At 36.3% G+C, this 20,476-nt stretch overlaps 1 protein-coding gene across 1 annotated transcript in view; it reads right to left on the bottom strand.

Moving 5' to 3' along the window:
- The window catches only part of LOC150097666 (activator of basal transcription 1-like), a 42,906-nt gene that overhangs the window by 1,657 nt on the left and 20,773 nt on the right, over positions 1–20,476 (bottom strand). Inside the window, exon 2 of the mRNA XM_090407301.1 lies at positions 17,904–18,075. Coding sequence (XP_090263427.1) covers positions 17,904–18,075 — 172 coding nt within the window. The remainder of the gene's footprint in view (positions 1–17,903; positions 18,076–20,476) is intronic.

Here is a 20,476-nt window from a genome sequence, read left to right as displayed (position 1 = left end):
GATGGCTGGAGTGTTATGCGATAAGAGGGTGCCGATCAATCTGAAAGGCAAAATTTATAGGACAGTAGTGAGGCCAGCTATGACATATGCTATAGAAACTGTGGCCCTGAGGAAAAATAACATCAGCAGGATGGAAGTAGCAGAGATGAGAATGCTTAGATGGATGTGCGGTGTGACCAGAAAGGATCATCTGAGAAATGACTATGTCAGGGGAACAGTGAAAGTTACGAACTTAGGAGCGAAAATACAGGATGCAAGGTTGAGATGGTTTGGTCATGTGATGAGGAGGGAGGATGAATATGTGGGAAGAAGGGTCATGCAGATGGATGTGCAAGGAAGGCGAAAGCGTGGGCGGCCAAAGAAGAGATGGAGGGAGCTGGTAGAAGAGGACTTGAAGATGAAGAACTTGGATGTGGTGACAGCTCAAGACAGGAAGGTGTGGAGGAGACTCATAACAAACAGTGACCCTACTTAAGTGGGAGAAGCTGTAGAAGAAGAAGAAGATTTTTTTAAATTCTCCTATACTGAAAATTAACAAGTTTCTGTGAGAAGCAACAATTCTTAAAAAGAACATTAAAAAAAAAAAAATCAGTATTTCTAATATATTATTTTAAAAGTTAGTTATTTACTTATTACCTAACTATCAGTAATCCAATTTATATATAGGAAGAAACTCCCAGCAGTTGACGACATCAATATATATATTTATATATATATATATAAAGGAAAGATTGGCTCATTGACTTTGGTTCAGATGTAGCATCTTGATTTCAGGTCATGTAAATCAACATTTGGCTATCACCTGCAGTGATATTTATGAATGCTTTGCACATCAGCATTTCTTTGGTTTTGTTTACCTGTCCATAGTAAGAAGGCATCGAGGTAGTTAGTGTACTGTTAAAATTTTAACCTGCAACTTTATGAAATGAGTGCTGACATATCTTAACAGCATTTCTTTATTACTGCATGCAAGTACTGCATTTCATTGTTGGATAATGAGTGAACTGATAAACGTCCTATATCAGGTTTCAAAATCCTGACATAGGACATTTACAGAAACTGTACTGGGTTCAATTCAGTCATATCAAATCACCATGAGCACTGACATGTGCATTCTGCTAATTTACCAACCAGAATGAATGCTTTGCTGGTAAACCTATAGCCAATGATGTACCAACTGCACACCATTTTGTAGTATGTATGCACCTGACCAGAAATGTCCCTCATGACCTCTGTTTCAAGATCAAACTTATACCTTTTGATAAATCCATCCATGGTACTAGTGTATGATAAGTGGACCAGCCTCTCATGGATTGGTTCCCATAAAATCTGAATGACTGTCAAATTACTTAATTTGACAAAAAAAAAGTAGTTTTATCTATAATAGTAATATAGTCTACATACTGGAATCACACGAATTATACCTAACCCACAGAAGTCTCAGAAGTACACTAGAGTCCTCCTCAAACTAATGAAAGTATGGAACAACTGATTCTGACAGCAACATAGCAATGCAGGTAGGTGTGTGTGTGTGTGTGTGTGTGTGTGTGTGTGTGTGTGTGTGTGTGTGTGTGTGTGTGTGTGTGTTTTCCAGTGATTGGAAAATCCAATCTAAAGAATTCTAGCAGATTAATAGAACAAAAGTGTGCACATGTGGGGGAAGATGCTTTAAGAGGTCTACCCAATATAAAAGGTAAGGTGATTAACTGACCTTCTATGATCAAACTTTTAAGTCAAATATGTTACATCCCCAATACAATCACAATCTTTATCATTAAATGTTATTAACACTAGACCTCCACAGAGTCAAAAGGCTTATTTGCAAGAGGTATTCACACTCTCATAAAATGCATTCTACTATGCATATTACATTCTCTCAATCTGTTTTCGTCCCACACGGCAAAGACAGATGCCAACTCAGTCAATCTTCTCTGGACCCTGTCTAATATATATCCTCATCACCATGAAAACCTGTGACCTAATCTGAACAATAATTCATATGAGGCCTGTTCAAGGCCTTAAACATTGACTGAACCATAGCCTGTTTATTTCTGCATGTCAAGATCTTCCTAATCACTGCAACAATCTGATGTGACAACTTTACTTGGCAATGTGACCCCTAAATTACCAAATTTCTGAATACACTTTGCCACATTGAACTGGCAATTCCACTCAGCTGCCTACTCATACAGTCAAATCATATCCTACTGAAGCTACAATATCTGCTGATTCCTGATGACCCTTACTTAATGGACAATGATTTATTCAACTCAGTAATCTACTATCTAATCTTATCCATTCCAATTTAGTTATTATCAACTTATAGTATGATAATCTATTAAAGCCTTAAATCTAAGTATACCACTACGTATGCATCTCCCTTGCTCAATGCATTTGTCACCTTGTTGTAGTACATAAGTAAATTGGTATGACCTCCCTTTAAAAAAAACCTATTCAACACTATAGTTACAACTCCAGAAACAGATTGGCCTATAATTTGTAGCCTTATCACTAGCTTTGGGATTCTTAATGGTCAAAGTAGTATAACTGAAAGGAGACTGCCACCACATAGCCTTTAAAGGAATGAGGAAAACCAACCACGGCTTCTGACCTAATGTCCAATCCTCGCCTTCTTGTGGTGCAGCCTGTTAGGTATCTACCTGGATACTAAACGAATGAAGATGGGCTGGCAATTTGGGATTTAGCTGACCAAATTGTATTCTTATTGCTTAAACCAAAATCTAAAATGATGGTCAACATCACAGAATTTCATGCCGGCTGGGGCATTGCCCGGTTAAACAAGGCCCCCATTGTTTTCACTAGGGAACGAAGGCGAACAGTGAAAAGTCAGCTACTGGAACAAATAATAAAACACATCCCAACATCAGAGTTCAAGATTGGTACTATCAACTTAAGAAGCCTGAATGGCAAAGAAATGGAGCTAGCTGAGGAATTGGATAAGTACCAGATCGACATAATAGGGGTGACTGAAACAAAAAAGACAAAAACTGATGAGATCTTTTTGAGCAATAAATACAAAATGTTATATTCAGGCAATGACAATCAACGAAAAGGAGGAGTGGCCATAGTATTCAACACTAAATATGAGGCTAATCTTCTTGAATGGCAGGTAGTCTCAAGTAAAGTGATGTCAGCAAATATCAGAATGGAGAAACTGAACAATGAGACTTATTTGTGCCTATGGTCCCACAGGAGGTTCTACTAAGGTAGAAGTGGAGGAATTTTTTTGAGGCTTTAGAGAAAGCAACGGACACAATGAAAAAGGAAAAGTTTGTCCTTGTTGAGGATCTAAATAGCAGAGCAGGAAATGATTGTCAGACATACAAAAATATTTTGGGAAAATTTGGAGAAAAGAAGAAAACAAAGCTAATAATAATGGCAAATACCTGTTGGATTTCTGCTCAGGATATTGACTGATTATTACTAATACCATGTTCCAACATAAAAATGTGCACAAATTCATATGGAGAGGAAGAGGCAAGGAACAAGAAAAGTCTCATTGACTATGTTATCTGGTATACAGGACACCAGAGTATACAGAGGATTTGAAATTGGAAGCGATCACCATTTAGTCTTGAGCAAAATAAAATTGAATTTCACATTGAAAAGAAGAACGTAAGAAAGTTTTAAAGCGAATAAAAGTTGAGTAGCTCTCAGATGTGAACTGTAAAATAAAATACAAAATTTTTTCTTGAACAATATTATTCAAGAAAAAATTAAAGAGTTTGAGAACAGGAACTAAATTGGAGATTCGGTGGCAAGTCCTGAAGAAAACACTTAATTCAGCCAGAGAGGTATGTGATGAGGTTGTCTGCAAGGATAGAAAAATCAGAACCCATGGTGGGCACAGGAAATTAAAGAGGCAGTGAAGGAAAAGTAGAAAGCATATCTTCCTGGCAAATAAGTCAGCTTGTGCTTTTAGAGAATACAGAGACAAATGTAAGAAAGCTAAACACTAAGACTAGCTAAACAAAAGTCATGGGAAGACTTTGGTAAGAACATAGAAAATAAATATCAAGCAGTGGCAAGATATTCTGGAGGATGTTGAAGAAGCTCAGAAATGGAGGAAAGAGTGTTGTAAAAGGAATTAGAGATCATAAAGGTGACATGAAAACTGGAGAAAAAAATATCCTTGAAGTATGGAGTAATTACTTCGAAAAATTGCTAAATGAAACAAGCAGTGATAGCACAGTGGTAAAAAACACTCAACAGGGATGCAGTCAGGAATAAGTAGGAAAAGCATTCAAAAGCCTGAAATGTGGAAAGGCAGCTGGAGTAGATGATATTCGACCAGAAATGCTCAAGTATGGAGGTATAAAAGTCTTACAATGGCTGCACTGCATAGTGCAGAAGGCCTGGACAGAAGGACGAATTCTGGATGACTGGAGTAGAGTTCTCATAGCACCCATTTTTATATATAAAAATGGGTGCTGTGAGAAATATATAAAAAGGGAAATAAAACTGAATCTGAGAATTACAGAGGCATTTCTCTACTGAGTGTTCCTGGTAAGATATATGCAAGTATACTTGAGAAACGGTTGAGAAGGACTGTGGAAGAAAAGCTTGGTGAAGAACAAGCTTGATTCAGGCCAGCTACAGGCTGTCAGGATCAGATTTTCACTTTACGACAAATAGTTGAGAAATCATGTGAATATAATAATGATCTGTATTTAAGTTTTGTAGATCAGGAAAAAGGCATATGACAGGGTGCCAAGAGAGAAGCTATTCAAAATGCTACAATTTAATGGTGTCAATGGGGCATTATTATTATTATTATTTGACACCCCCAGGGAGTCCAAAGACTTATCGAGGGAGGGCACCTGCTCTACAACTACACCAACGGCATCTACTGCCGACCACCGCCACCACTAGTATTTCAGACAATCACAAACACACATGCCCACAGCAGGATTCGAACCCGTAGCCTTTTGGCTGGAGTGTGGATACGCTAACCACTCAGCCAGCCTGGCTGGCAATGCAAGCAAATATATCATCAACACCAGCGCCATCTACTGCTCACAACTAGTATTTTCACAGGCAATGATGGGATTTGAACAGTCGAACCTATAGCCAGTTTTTTGGCTGTTAGAGTGAATACACTAACCACTCAGCCAACCTGGCCAGGTATCAAGCAATATTTAGTCTTTATTTGAGTTGTAAGTCAGCAGTTAGAATTGAAGGACATACAGGAAGATGGTTTAATCTTAAATCTGATGTCAGACAAGGATGAACATTATCCCCTCTGTTATTCATTATCTATACGGATCACATTATGAGTGGTATTAAACCTGATATCAAAATTGGAGATGTGAATCACAGCTCTTTTCTTTATGTGGATGATGTTATAGTTCTAAATAAACCGGCTACAAGTCTGGAAGATTCCCTGACTAAATTGAATAACTCTTGTAATATATTTGGTATGAAGGTCAACAATAACAAGACAAAGACAATGAAAACAGGCAAAAGCATTGAAAATATCAACTGCATTGTGAATGAAGAACCTATAGAACAAGTAAAACATTTCAGCTATTTAGGCACGATTTTTAGTGAAGATGGTAAATTAAAAATGGAAATAGACAACAGAATCAACAAAGCTGGTATAGTAGGAAGTCAACTGAATAAATTTATATGGAATAAGAGAAATTAGTCGGAACACTAAATTAGCTGTATACAAGACAGTGTTCAAACCAGTTTTAACTTATGGATCTGAGAGCTGGGTTAGAAGTAAAACACTTGACCAAAGACTAGAGATCACAGATATGCGAGTCCTGAGAAAGATTAGGGGCATAAACAGATGGCATCAATGACAATATCATATTAAAAATGAGAATATTAGGAAAGAACCTGACAATGTTAGCATCCAGGAATGCATTAGCAGAGCTAATCTCAGGTGGTATGGTCACTTAAACAGAATAAAAGAGGAAAGATTAGCAAAAGAAGTGTGTTCTCTGCCAGGTTGGCAGGAAAAAGACCCAGAGGAAGACCAAGACAGAAGTGGATTGATACAGTAAAAAGTGCCTTAGAAGATAGAAACATAAGATCTGATAATGTTGGAATTTTGACAGGTAACAGATTGATTTGAAGGAAAATTGTAGATAGCAATGATGTAAAATTTTCATGTAATACTCTCATATTCTGTACACTCCTTGAGGATACATGGCAGGAATTTGATGATGATGATCACTAGTTTTGTGAAGTGGCACAATTTTACCCTTTTTCCACTCTTTTGGGACTTTCTCTGTTGCAACTCTCTTCAAACAAGTATGCCAAGCCTGCCATTAACTCCCTTAAACATTCCCTTAAGATGTGGTGATATGCCATGAACTCTTATGCGTTATCCACATCAAAGTTACTTAATTCCTCATGTAACGCTTTTTCACCAGCAGTCCATCCTCCCCCATTCCCCTACACTGTGACCAGGATGAAAAACCCCAATGAACTACTTACTAAATACCTCGACTATGTACTCCATACTCTGCAGCATTTACCAGTCTACCATTTCCATCCATTAACATCACCTTACCATAATCACTTTTTCTTCTACTTGCCACATATTAAAAGAACTCCCCAAGATTTTCTTGGCCTGAATAGTTAATTTCTCATATTTCACTTTTGCTATCCTTACCAAATAAGTCACTTTCCCGGCACGCTCTTTGTACTCTTCATGCAACTGATTTTTACCATTATTCATTTTTTGCTGCATCCGCAGAACCTTCTTTCAGATTTTATGCTTAATCTCTTCATTTATTCATCCACTCATCCGACAACTAATTTATTCAACTTCTGACCTTCAGAATACATTCACAATTCACAGTGCTCAAGCAGCATTTATCCCCTTTCCACTGAGTCAAAATGCCTGTTGCAGAGCATGAAGAACAATCAATGCTCCGGGAATGGATTTAAATGTTTATGAAAAATTAAAATCTCAAATATTGTTTCAGATTTTTGTTTATCTCAAACAGTTTTATATTATTTGTGGAAGAGAATATTGCAAGAACAATCACATCAAATTAATCTCACACATAATTATCATAAACCTTTCCATCAAAAAAATTCTCAAGGAAAGCAGTATTTCTTCTAAGGACAGAGAATTAGAGAAAATGTTTATAACTTAACACGTACCGGAAAACTGCTTGAATTCCACACACCATTTTTATATCTATTGTCAAGATGAAGAAATATTCCATATATAGAATTTTTATGTGGACTTTTTCGGTTAAAGTCAAGTTAGCTGATCTCATGTGAAAGGGACAGCATGGTTTTCCCCATCTAGGAAACTTTAGTTTTTCATCCTGAGACAAATCAGTCAGAGAGTACACTCAATTAACAGGACAAAATACCATTATTGTATGGTAGATGGCATAGTGTGGGTGATGGATTAAGACAGTCAGTTGTGCTATGTGGTGTGTTCTTCCTGCAATGAATCCTTGAACTACATGGAGGTGTCATAATAATAATAATAATAATTTCAAAATAGCTCATTAAGTCATTCACTTCAAACTGCTCTAATGGAAGATTTAGGAATCCATCTTATTCTCATAACAAAGAATTGACTAAAACAGAATGAAATTTCAGTGTAATTTGGGAGTTAAAAAAAAAGTATTCAACAAGGTTGCATCCTTTCTCTTTCATTCAGACTATTATTATCTATAAGGAATATTTGCAAAAAAGTGCCATTATGGATGGAAAGGATTTTCCATCAGAGATTCAAGAATTTCTAGTAACCAATATACAGTTGATGCCACCTGATAATGAAAAAAATCGGAATTGTATGTTCTTCACAAAAGTTATGCACAGCTGAGAACTACAGTTCAGTTTACCTGAAACTAATTGATGATCCTCATTTAGGATATAATTTTACTGATCTCTTCAATATGAAATAAGCTCAAAATTTCAACTATTTTGGCACTATTATTCAACTTTCTGACACCTAGCAATATTTTCAATATGGATCACCATTGTGAACATACTTAAATTTTAGGGGAATAGTAAATTCTAATGTGGATGTACAAGAGTACAAAGGTAATACAAATCATGGAAACTGATATAGATATTATCTCACACAGGGTAGGAAACATTAGCATATTTTTGCCAATTTGCACCACAGTTTGTTTCTTTTTCATCCATATCAGTTTAACAGCATAACAAGAAACCAGAATGAATGTTTATTGAAGTTTTATTCTTTATACAGATGCCAGTATTTTCTTGCACATTCAGTACCCCATTCTTATTTATTTCTGTAACATAAAATTCCAGTTTGTTAAACAATGACAACAAGATTATATGGAACAGATTAGATATAGAGGAGAATTGTATTCTGCAAAATAAGTTCTAAGGCTAATGATAAAAAATCAAATAATCTCTCAGCCAAATATTTCAGAATAATCTTGAAACACTATATTTAGTTTTGAGTACAGATACACAAATAAAATTAAATTAGCATCCCTATTGGAGTGGTTGATCATGTAATTGCACAGGTGAAAGTTGAAATTATGACCAAGGATTCTTTCTTTCATTTAATTTTAGGAAGAATAACACTTGGCTATGCAGACTTGATGTCTATGCAGATATAATTAATCTTTCCCACATAAGGGAAAGATGAATGATGAGTTTGTGAACTAAGATACAAAATCTCAAATTATGTAAATTTACACTATCATAATTAAAAATCCTTTCAATGAAATTAATTCCATTTTAAAACTTCAAAGATTTTTAAAAAATAATTCTGTATCAAACTCTAAGCAGGAATAGTTACTATTTTGTTAGTACTGTCAGGAAGTCATTAGATCATAATCATGTCAGTGTAGAAGATTTTTAAATAACATTTCAAGGGCTAGTGGATAAAGATATGATAACTGAAAAACAATCCTATTTCATTGTGTAATAGTAATAAAACTGAAGTGATGCATGAAAAAGTGACAGGAATGTTGGGACAGCTGTTAAGAAAAGAAATGGTTGTAATTACACAAAAAACAGTACATGGAAAGCCAAATAATTGACAAGGTTAAACAATGCTGTTAAAGTCACTGTGGCGAAAACCCTTATCACACCAACAAAACTGATGTACAGTAAACAGATATCATCATAACGTATAAAATAATTATTAATAAATAATGGTTCAGTAAAATCCAAATAGCTTTCTAGTCTGTTTTGCTCTGAGGTTTTCCACACATTAACAGCACTGTTCAACCTTTGCTTTAGTAACTTATTAACTTTTTATAAGAGTAACAGCTGAGTTGAACAACGAGAAAATGCTGCACAGCGATACTACTGGATTTTGCTAAGGTGTTTGACAGGATACTATACAGAACTCTGTGCTTAAGGGTCAAAGCTGTATAACTGAGAGGAGACCTCCACATAGCCTTTAAAGGAATGCGGAGAACCGACCAGGGCTTCTGACCTAATGTCCAATCCTCACCTTCTCGTGGTGCACCCTGTTGGGTATCTACTTTGATACTGAACGAACGAGGATGGGCTGGCAATTTGAGATTTAGCCGACCAAATTGTATTCTTATTGGTTAAACCAAAATAAAAAATGATGGTACAACATGACAAAATTTCATGCCGGCTGGGGCGTCGCCCGGTTAAACAAGGCCCCCGTTGTTTTCGCCAGGGAACCAGGGCGAACAGCGAAAAGTCAGCTACTGGAACAAATCTGAAAACAAACCCCAACTCAACATCACCAGAGTTAAAGATCGGTACTATCAACGTAAGAAGCCTGAATGGCAAAGAAATGGAGCTAGCTGAGGAATTAGATAAGTACCAGATCGACATAATAGGGGTGACTGAAACAAAAAAGACCAAAACTGGTGAGATCTTTCTGAGCAATAAATACAAAATGTTATATTCAGGCAATAACAATCAAGGAAAAGAAGGAGTAGCCATAGTATTCAACACAAAATACGAGGCTAATCTTCTTGAATGGCAGTCAGTCTCAAGTAGAGTAATGTGGGCAAATATGAGAATGGGGAACTGGACAATGAGACTTATTTGTGCCTATGGTCCCACAGAAGGTTCTACTAAGGTAGAAGTGGAGGAATTTTTTGAGGCTTTAGAAAAAGCAACTGACACAATGAAAAAGGAAAAGTTGGTCCTTGTTGGGGATCTAAATAGTAGAGTAGGAAATGATTGTGAGACATACAAAAATATTTTGGGAAAATTTGGAGAAAAGAGCAAAGCTAATAATAATGGCAAATATCTGTTGGATTTCTGCTCAGGACATGGACTGGTTATTATTAACACCATGTTCCAACATAAAAATGTGCACAAATTCACATGGAGAGAAGAGGCTAGGAATAAGAAAAGTCTCATTGACTATGTTATTGTTGATAGTGATGTTTTCTCCCTGGTGCAGGACACCAGAGTGTACAGAGGATTTGAAATTGGAAGTGATCACTATTTAGTCTTGAGCAGGATAAAATTGAATTTCATATTGAAAAGAATAACATGTAAGAAAGTTTTAAAGCGAATAAAAGTTGAGCAGCCCTCAGATGTAAACTGTAGACTAAAATACAGAAATATTATTGAAAAGAAAATGAAAGAGTTTGAGAACAGGAATCAAACCTTGGAGATTCAGTGGCAAACTCTGAAGGAAACATTGATTGATTCGCCAGAGAGGCATGTGGTGAGGTTGTGTGCAAAGATAAAAAAATCAGAACTCCCTGGTGGACACAGGAAGTTAAAGAGGCAGTGAAGGAAAAGAAGAAAGCATATCAAAAGTTCCTGGCAAATAAGTCAGCTTTTACTCTTACAGAATACAGAGACAAATGTAAGAAAGCTAAACAGTGTGTAAAACTAGCTAAACAAAAGTCATGGGAGGACTTTGGCAAGAATATAGAAAATAAATATCAAGAAGGTGGCAAAATATTCTGGAGGTTGTTGAAGAAGCTTAGGAATGGAGGAAAGAGTGCTGTAAAAGGAATTAGAGATGATAAAGGTGAAATGAAAACAGGAGAAAAAGATATCCTTGAAGTATGGAGTAATTACTTTGAAAAACTGCTAAATGAAACAAGCAGTGATGACAGCACAGTGATAAAAAACACTGACCAGGCATGCAGTCAGGAATACATATCCATACTTGAAGTAGAAAAAGCCATCAAAGGCTTGAAATGTGGAAAGGCAGCAGGAGTAGATGATATTCGACCAGAAATGCTGAAGTATGGTGGTATAAGAGTCTTACAGTGGCTGCATTGCATAGTTCAGAAAGCCTGGACAGAGGGACGAATTCCCGATGATTGGAGTAGAGCTCTCATAGTACCCATATATAAAAAGGGAAATAAAACTGAATGTGAGAATTACAGAGGTATTTCCCTACTGAGTGTTCCTGGCAAGATCTATGCAAGTATACTTGAGAAACGGTTGAGAAGAATTGTGGAACAAAAGCTTGGTGAAGAACAAGCTGGATTCAGGCCAAATAGAGGCTGTCAGGATCAGATCTTCACTTTACGACAAATAGTCGAGAAAGCATGGGAATATAACAAAGATCTGTATTTAAGTTTTGTCGATTTGGAAAAGGCATATGACAAGGTGCCAAGAGAGAAGCTATTCAATACGCTGCAGTTATATGGTGTCAATGGGGCATTATATCAAGCAATACTTAGTCTTTATTTGAGTTGTGAGTCAGCAGTTAGAATTGAAGGAAGTACAGGAAGATGGTTTAATGTTAAATCTGGTGTGAGACAAGGATGTACATTATCCCCTCTGTTATTCATTATCTATATGGATCACATTATGAAGGAATGTGGTATTAAACCTGATATCAAAATTGGAGATGTTAATGTCAGCTCTTTGCTTTATGCGGATGATGTTATACTTCTAAATAAATCCGCTACAAGTCTGCAAGATTCTCTGACTAAATTGAATAGCTGTTGTAATAGATATGGTATGAAGGTCAGCAATAAAAAGACAAAGACAATGAAAATAGGCAGAATCATTGAAAATGTCAACTGTGTTGTGAATGGAGAACCTGTGGAACAAGTAAAACATTTCAGCTACTTAGGCACAATTTTTACTGAAGATGGTAAACTAAATATAGAAATAGACAACAGAATCAGCAAAGCTGGTATCGTGGGAAGTCAATTGAATAAATTCATATGGAATAAGAAAGAAATTAGTCGGAACACTAAATTAGCTGTATACAAGACTGTGTTCAAACCAATTTTAACTTATGGATCTGAGAGCTGGGTCAGAAGTAAAACACTTGACCAAAGACTAGAGACCGCAGATATGAGAGTCCTGAGAAAGATTAGAGGCGTGAACAGATGGCATCAATGGCAATATCATATTAAAAATGAGGATATTAGGAAAGAACTTGACATTGTCAGCATCCAGGAATGCGTTAGCAGAGCTAATCTCAGATGGTATGGTCACTTAAATAGAATGGGAGAGGAAAGATTAGCAAAACAAGTGTTCTCTGCCAGGTTGGCAGGAAAACGACCCAGAGGAAGACCAAGATATAGGTGGATTGATACGGTACAAAGTGCCTTAGACGATAGAAATATAAGATCTGATAATGTTGGAGTCTTGACAAGTAACAGACTGATTTGGAGGAAAATTGTAGATAGGAAGTTAGTAATGATGTAATTTTTTCATGTAGTACTGTCATATCCTGTACACCCCTTGAGGGTACATGGCAGGAATTTGATGATGATGATGATGATGATGATGTTATGTAAACTACAACAAATGGGGATGGATATGGATAGAAGGGTGGCTGATGGACTGATCCAAACAGTGGTATACGGAGGAGCAGGGCTCTGTGCTTGGACCACTGTTGTTTAATTTGTACATAAATGATATAGGAACTGATTTGAAGGGAGATATGGGTAGCTTAATAATTAATCTTAAGGGTCAAAGCTGTATAACTGAGAGGAGACCTCCACATAGCCTTTAAAGGAATGCGGAGAACCGACCAGGGCTTCTGACCTAATGTCCAATCCTCACCTTCTCGTGGTGCACCCTGTTGGGTATCTACTTGGATACTGAACGGACGAGGATGGGCTGGCAATTTGGGATTTAGCCGACCAAATTGTATTCTTATTGGTTAAACCAAAATATAGAATGATGGTACAACATGACAAAATTTCATGCCGGCTGGGGCGTCGCCCGGTTAAACAAGGCCCCCGTTGTTTTCGCCAGGGAACCAGGGCGAACAGCGAAAAGTCAGCTACTGGAACAAATCTGAAAATAAACCCCAACTCAACATCACCAGAGTTAAAGATCGGTACTATCAACATAAGAAGCCTGAATGGCAAAGAAATGGAGCTAGCTGAGGAATTAGATAAGTACCAGATTGACATAATAGGGGTGACTGAAACAAAAAAGACCAAAACTGGTGAGATCTTTCTGAGCAATAAATACAAAATGTTATATTCAGGCAATGACAAGCAAGGAAAAGAAGGAGTAGCCATAGTATTCAACACAAAATACGAGGCTAATCTTCTTGAATGGCAGTCAGTCTCAAGTAGAGTAATGTGGGCAAATATGAGAATGGGGAACTGGACAATGAGAATTATTTGTGCCTATGGTCCCACAGAAGGTTCTACTAAGGTAGAAGTGGAGGAATTTTTTGAGGCTTTAGAAAAAGCAACTGACACAATGAAAAATGAAAAGTTGGTCCTTGTTGGGGATCTAAATAGCAGAGTAGGAAATGATTGTGAGACATACAAAAATATTTTGGGAAAATTTGGAGAAAAGAGCAAAGCTAATAATAATGGCAAATATCTGTTGGACTTCTGCTCAGGACATGGACTGGTTATTACTAACACCATGTTCCAACATAAAAATGTGCACAAATTCACATGGAGAGAAGAGGCTAGGAATAAGAAAAGTCTCATTGACTATGTTATTGTTGATGGTGATGTTTTCTCCCTGGTGCAGGACACCAGAGTGTACAGAGGATTTGAAATTGGAAGTGATCACTATTTAGTCTTGAGCAGGATAAAATTGAATTTCATATTGAAAAGAATAACATGTAAGAAAGTTTTAAAGCGAATCAAAGTTGAGCAGCTGTCAGATGTGAGCTGTAGACTAAAATACACAAAGATTATTGAAGGAAAAATGAAAGAGTTTGAGAACAGGAATCAAACCTTGGAGATTCAGTGGCAAACTCTGAAGAAAACATTGATTGATTCTGCCAGAGAGGCATGTGGTGAGGTTGTTTGTAAGGATAAAAAAATTAGAACTCGTTGGTGGACACCGGAGGTTAAAGAGGCAGTGAAGGAAAAGAAGAAAGCATACCAAAAGTTCCTGTCAAATAAGTCAGCTTGTGCTCTTAGAGAATATAGAGACAAATGCAAGAATGCTAAACACTGTGTAAAACTAGCTAAACAAAAGTCATGGGAGGACTTTGGCAAGAATATAGAAAATAAATATCAAGAAGGTGGCAAAATATTCTGGAGGTTGTTGAAGAAGCTTAAGAATGGAGGAGAGTGCTGTAAAAGGAATTAGAGATGATAAAGGTGACATGAAAACGGGAGAAAAAGATATCCTTGAAGTATGGAGTAATTACTTTAAAAAACTGCTAAATGAAACAAGCAGTGATGACAGCACAGTGGTAAAAAACACTGACAGGCATGCAGTCAGAATACATATCCATACTTGAAGTAGAAAAAGCCATCAAAGGCTTGAAATGTGGAAAGGCAGCAGGAGTAGATGATATTCGACCAGAAATGCTGAAGTATGGTGGTATAAGAGTCTTACAGTGGCTGCACTGCATAGTTCAGAAAGCCTGGACAAAGGGACGAATTCCCGATGATTGGAGTAGAGCTCTCATAGTACCCATATATAAAAAGGGAAATAAAACTGAATGTGAGAATTACAGAGGTATTTCCCTACTGAGTGTTCCTGGCAAGATCTATGCAAGTATACTTGAGAAACGGGTGAGAAGGATTGTGGAAGAAAAGCTTGGTGAAGAACAAGCTGGATTCAGGCCAAATAGAGGCTGTCAGGATCAGATCTTCACTTTACAACAAATAGTCAAGAAAGCACGGGAATATAACAAAGATCTGTATTTAAGTTTTGTCGATCTGGAAAAGGCATATGACAAGGTGCCAAGAGAGAAGCTATTCAATACGCTGCAGTTATATGGTGTCAATGGGACATTATATCAAGCAATACTTAGTCTTTATTTGAGTTGTAAGTCAGCAGTTAGAATTGAAGGAAGTACAGGAAGATGGTTTAATGTTAAATCTGGTGTGAGACAAGGATGTACATTATCCCCTCTGTTATTCATTATCTATATGGATCACATTATGAAGGAAAGTGGTATTAAACATGATATCAAAATTGGAGATGTTAATGTCAGCTCTTTGCTTTATGCGGATGATGTTATACTTCTAAATAAATCCGCTACAAGTCTGCAAGATTCTCTGACTAAATTGAATAGCTCTTGTAATAGATATGGTATGAAGGTCAGCAATAAAAAGACAAGGACAATGAAAATAGGCAGAATCGTTGAAAATGTCAACTGTGTTGTGAATGGAGAACCTGTGGAACAAGTAAAACATTTCAGCTATTTAGGCACGATTTTTACTGAAGATGGTAAATTAAATATAGAAATAGACAACAGAATCAGCAAAGCTGGTATGGTGGGAAGTCAATTGAATAAATTCATATGGAACAAGAGAGAAATTAGTCGGAACACTAAATTAGCTGTATACAAGACAGTGTTCAAACCAGTTTTAACTTATGGATCTGAGAGCTGGGTCAGAAGTAAAACACTTGACCAAAGACTAGAGACTTCAGATATGAGAGTCCTGAGAAAGATTATAGGCGTGAACAGATGGCATCAGTGGCAGTATCATATTAAAAACGAGGATATTAGGAAAGAACTTGACATTGTCAGCATTCAGGAATGCGTTAGCAGAGCTAATCTCAGGTGGTATGGTCACTTAAACAGAATGGACGAGGAAAGATTAGCAAAACAAGTGTTCTCTGCCAGGTTGGCAGGAAAACGACTGAGAGGAAGACCAAGATATAGGTGGATTGATACGGTACAAAGTGCTTTAGACAATAGAAATATAAGATCTGATAATATTGGAGTGTTGACAAGTAACAGACTGATTTGGAGGAAAATTGTAGATAGGAAATTAATAATGATGTAATTTTTTTCATGTAGTACTATCATGTCCTGTACATCCCTTGAGAGTACATGGCAGGAATTTGATGATGATGATAATAATTAAGCTGATATAGAGATCTTGGAGGATGATTTAAATAAGCTGGGAGCATGGGCAAAAGATAATGGATATCGGTTTAATGCAGGAAAAGAGTAAAGTTATACATTTTAGGATTAAAAGGTTATTACAAGCAGTGTACCCACTGATGAAACTGTACTCCAGGAGATTGATGAGGCTGGGCTTGAAGATGCTGGTGGATAGAGAGTTGAAGCTCATAGTGCTAAGGTGTCTGATAGCTCGATTGGATTACTGTGCTTAGGTCTGGTCACCTGGATTCCTTGGAAATGAGGAAGTGATAGAAAATATTCAGAGATGAGTAGTGTAAAGAATGCTCCCTACATTCATAGATTGAAAGTTTGTGGATTTCAGCAGTTGGTTAATTGGCAGAGAAGAGGGGATATGATAGACACACATTTAAGTTACTGAAGGGTTTTATAGGATTGATGCAGGGGTGTGGGGAATAGTTTTTTTGCTTGGAGAGTGGTAAATGAATGGAATGCATTGCCTGACTCAGTTGTGAGTGCTTTGTCTGTCCGTCAATGAGTTCAAGATGTATGATAGATATTGTGTGGATTGGGTGTCCATGATGAATCTTCTGCCTCCGTGGAGATGCCCGTATAATAATAATAATAACAGCAGTTCAAAAGAAACTTTTCATTCATTGCTTCAGTTTTATCGATCCACAATGATCTTGTGGACAGCTTCACTTTTATTTATCTATATTCATCTATCCACTAAAACCTAGAACTGTTATTTAAAAAGTGTATCCAGGCATGATTATGATCTAATGACTTCCTGACCATCAAAATTTAACAAAACAGAAATCACTGCTGACTTGAGTTTGCAACAATTATGTTCAAAAACTAGCCAAGTTCTAAAATAATGGTAAAATTTATTGAAATAACTTATTATACTATAAATCTTACATTTGGGTGTGAAAAGACTGTGATGCATTATCTTCTGTATTTAAATATAACTAAATGTTGAGCTTAAATATTGTTGTCATGAAAAAAGAATTGCTGCCATTATAGCCTTACCCTGATGACTTAAAGGTCAAACCATGTAAGTGAGAAAGAGAGAGGAGTCTGTAGTAAAAATGAATGACAAAACTAATTTGAGTGATACAAATTTGTATTACTTCATATGAAGGATTGACTGTTTTTGTTTTGTTTTTTTTTAAACTAATCAATTTTAAAAAAATGAACATTTTAATCTTTTTTCACTGCAAACTGATTACAAATAAGGAATCATCAACATCGCACAATTTCTCTGAGACAGCAAGGAACAACTACAGCTTAGTCAAAAAAAAACAAAAAAACTTGAAGATCCAATTCCTCTCTCTGTCTGAATGCTCAAATGATACATGGCTATATAAATCAAAAGCAATAACAGACTAACAATTAAGCTCAAGGAAGGCTGAGGTAAGAGAGATGGATAAAATCAAATTAATTTTTTTCATGAACATAGTACAGACATACAAGAACTAACAGATTTGGAAGGCCATCTTCAACAATCAGGACACCAATATGGATGCATGGATCAACTTATTCATTTTGATCTATTATGGCAGTCAAATCCAATTATGGTAGCAAAAATGTATAATAATCAAGTACTCAAATTTTGCAGTAAAATAAATAAAGAAATATTCATCGTGAAACAAAATTTAATCAAGCTTAGTGACATAAAATTATGAAGTTAACTTACTTGCGCAAATACTTAATATTCCAGAGTGATTCACAATAAGGAGTATGCCTTTTACCTCCCACTTTTGTTCCATTTAAGGTAAGGGCCACACGCTTTGCAATTTTTTTATTCTGTAACTCGACCCATCCTTCAGTAAAATACTTACTAGCCTTGCCTTGTCTATAACTTTTTTCTACAACAATCATAATAAATACAATTAGTAAAGAGCAATAAAATGCAAAAATAGCTTATGTAATACAGAGTAACATCAACAAAGAGCAAAAAAAACTGATGTACTATACCACTGACTCTCACTAGACCACACTTCAAAGGATATAGGAACAGTCTGTTAAAGTGCACAGCTTTATGTTGTGTAAATCTCACCTTAAAAAAAAAAAAAAGGTGAGACTTGCAGTCATGATATTATAATCATGTTTGCTACTAGCTGTACATAACTGGTTGAAATCTTATCATGACCACTATTAACTGCTTATTAACTAATTAACTAACTGCTTATTAACTAATTAACACTATTAACTAATTTGGTTTGACCTTGACCTAATTCTGGTTGCCGACTAGAGGAACATTTTTTAAGCCTTTCATCTTCTGAGATAGTTGACCTTCAGCATGGACAAGGTTTATGCCTTTCTAAAACTTGGGTTCTTAACCATGAATCTCAAGAAGTTAATCACAGAATACTCACAATTGCAGATAATACAAGTATTAGAGTTTAGGACCAAGAGATAGTAGAAGTTGTCTGCCATTTTTTTCATTCTCTCTCTTGAAAAGCTTTGATCCACTGACAGATGGAGCTCACTATTAGTAAAGTCTTAAAAGATGGAAAATAACTATCAAAAAGTTAGTCAGGGCTAAAGGAGCTCTGCCTAATTCTTTTGAAGAATAAGTTAATAATCTTTTTTTTCTCATAACTTGATATCCAGAAAACTCAATCTAATTTCATTTTCCATGAAGGATTTCACCTTCACGAGTTTTATCTATGCCATTCAAAGAGTTGGAAAGAGCTGGATTTAAAATCCCTGGTACACAAAGAACATTTAAATGGATTTTTCAACTGAAAGTGGGTTAGCCAGTCTCATGGGGAGGTGGTAGTGTTTTTTCAATCTACAAAACAGCAAACATCACAGAATATATGCAATTAACAAATATAACAAACCACGCAGATAAGATAAATTGCTCTAGCAGAGAATTAAATTTTTAAGTAATCAAGTTACTCGACTTGTACTTGGCTGTGATAGGATGGCATATATACCAATGGGATGGAATATATGCCAATCCATCCTTGACTACCTCAGGCTCATTTATTTTTTATTCTGTTATTTTTTGCTTCACCTATTTTACTAATGATTCATTCCCCATTTTGCAGTGATTATACGAGGGTGGTCTGAAAAGTTCTCAGCCTCGACTATAGATGGCAACACTATCGGCAAGATTTTTTTTTCTTAAGTTCTTACATCTGTCATAAGCATCCAAGTGAAATTGCAAGTAATTCTATCAAGTAGTTTGTTTTATACAGCTGTCTGAAGCAAAGTGTGGCCTGTATCCCTTGAAATGAATAAAATTGAGTATCGTGCGGTTATAAAATTCTTTGTAAAGGAAGGTTTAATGCCAAAAGAAATTCATGTGAGGTTCATAAAAGTTTATGGGCGCTCTTCTCCTTCATTTTTGACAATTAAGAAATGGGCTGACAAGTTTAAACATGGCCATACCAGACTTGAAGATGATCCAAGTGAAGGATGTCCAAAAATTGTAACAACACCAAAAATCATTGATCAAGTGCACAATATGGTACTGGATGACTGGCAAGTCAAAGTGCGTGAAATTGCTGAGACTATAGGCATTTCCAAAGAACGTGCAGGATATATTTTGCATGAAGAATTGCAAATGAAAAAACTTTGCACAAGATGGGTGCCATGCTTGCTCACAGCAGATCAAAAACAATGAAACGTTTTTTGCTTTTCATCGTTTGCTTTTTCATCAAACAGTGCTTGGAACATTTTAACAAGAATAACACTGATTTTGTGCATCGATTTATTACTATGGATGAGACTTGGATTCACCATTACACACCAGAATCCAAACAGCAGTCAAAACAGTGGACAGAAGCCAGTTGTCAGTGCCAAAGAAGATAAAGCAGTTCCATCAACAGGAAAGGTCATGGCATCAGTTTAGGGATGCTAAAGGCATTTTGTTTATTAATTATCTTGAAAAGTGATAAAAAAATAACCGAGGAATGTTATTCTGATCTTTTAACCAGACTAGATGAAAAAATTCGTGAGAAAAGACCCATTTTGCATAAGAAAAAAATCATCTTTCATCAGGACAATGCACCTGCCCACAAAGGTGTTTTATGGCAATGGGAAAATTAAGGGATCTGCACTATGAATTGTTGGAACATCCACTCCTGTTCCCCAGATTTGGCTCCCTCCGACTTCTATCTCTTCCCAAAACTAAAACTCTTCTCGCTGGTCAGCGTTTTTCTTTGAATCGAGAGGTGATTGCAGCTGTAGAGGAGGTATTTTACAGATCTTACTGAGAACCACTACAGGGATGGGATAATGGCATTGGAATAAATG

This window comes from Typopeltis vanoorti, chromosome 17 (genome assembly GCF_054136105.1).
Source record: "Typopeltis vanoorti isolate ZY-2024b chromosome 17, IOZ_Tvanoo_1.0, whole genome shotgun sequence".
NCBI lineage: Eukaryota > Metazoa > Arthropoda > Arachnida > Uropygi > Thelyphonidae > Typopeltis > Typopeltis vanoorti.
Note: the sequence above shows the minus strand (reverse complement) of the source record. Positions and strands in the feature narration are given on the sequence as shown.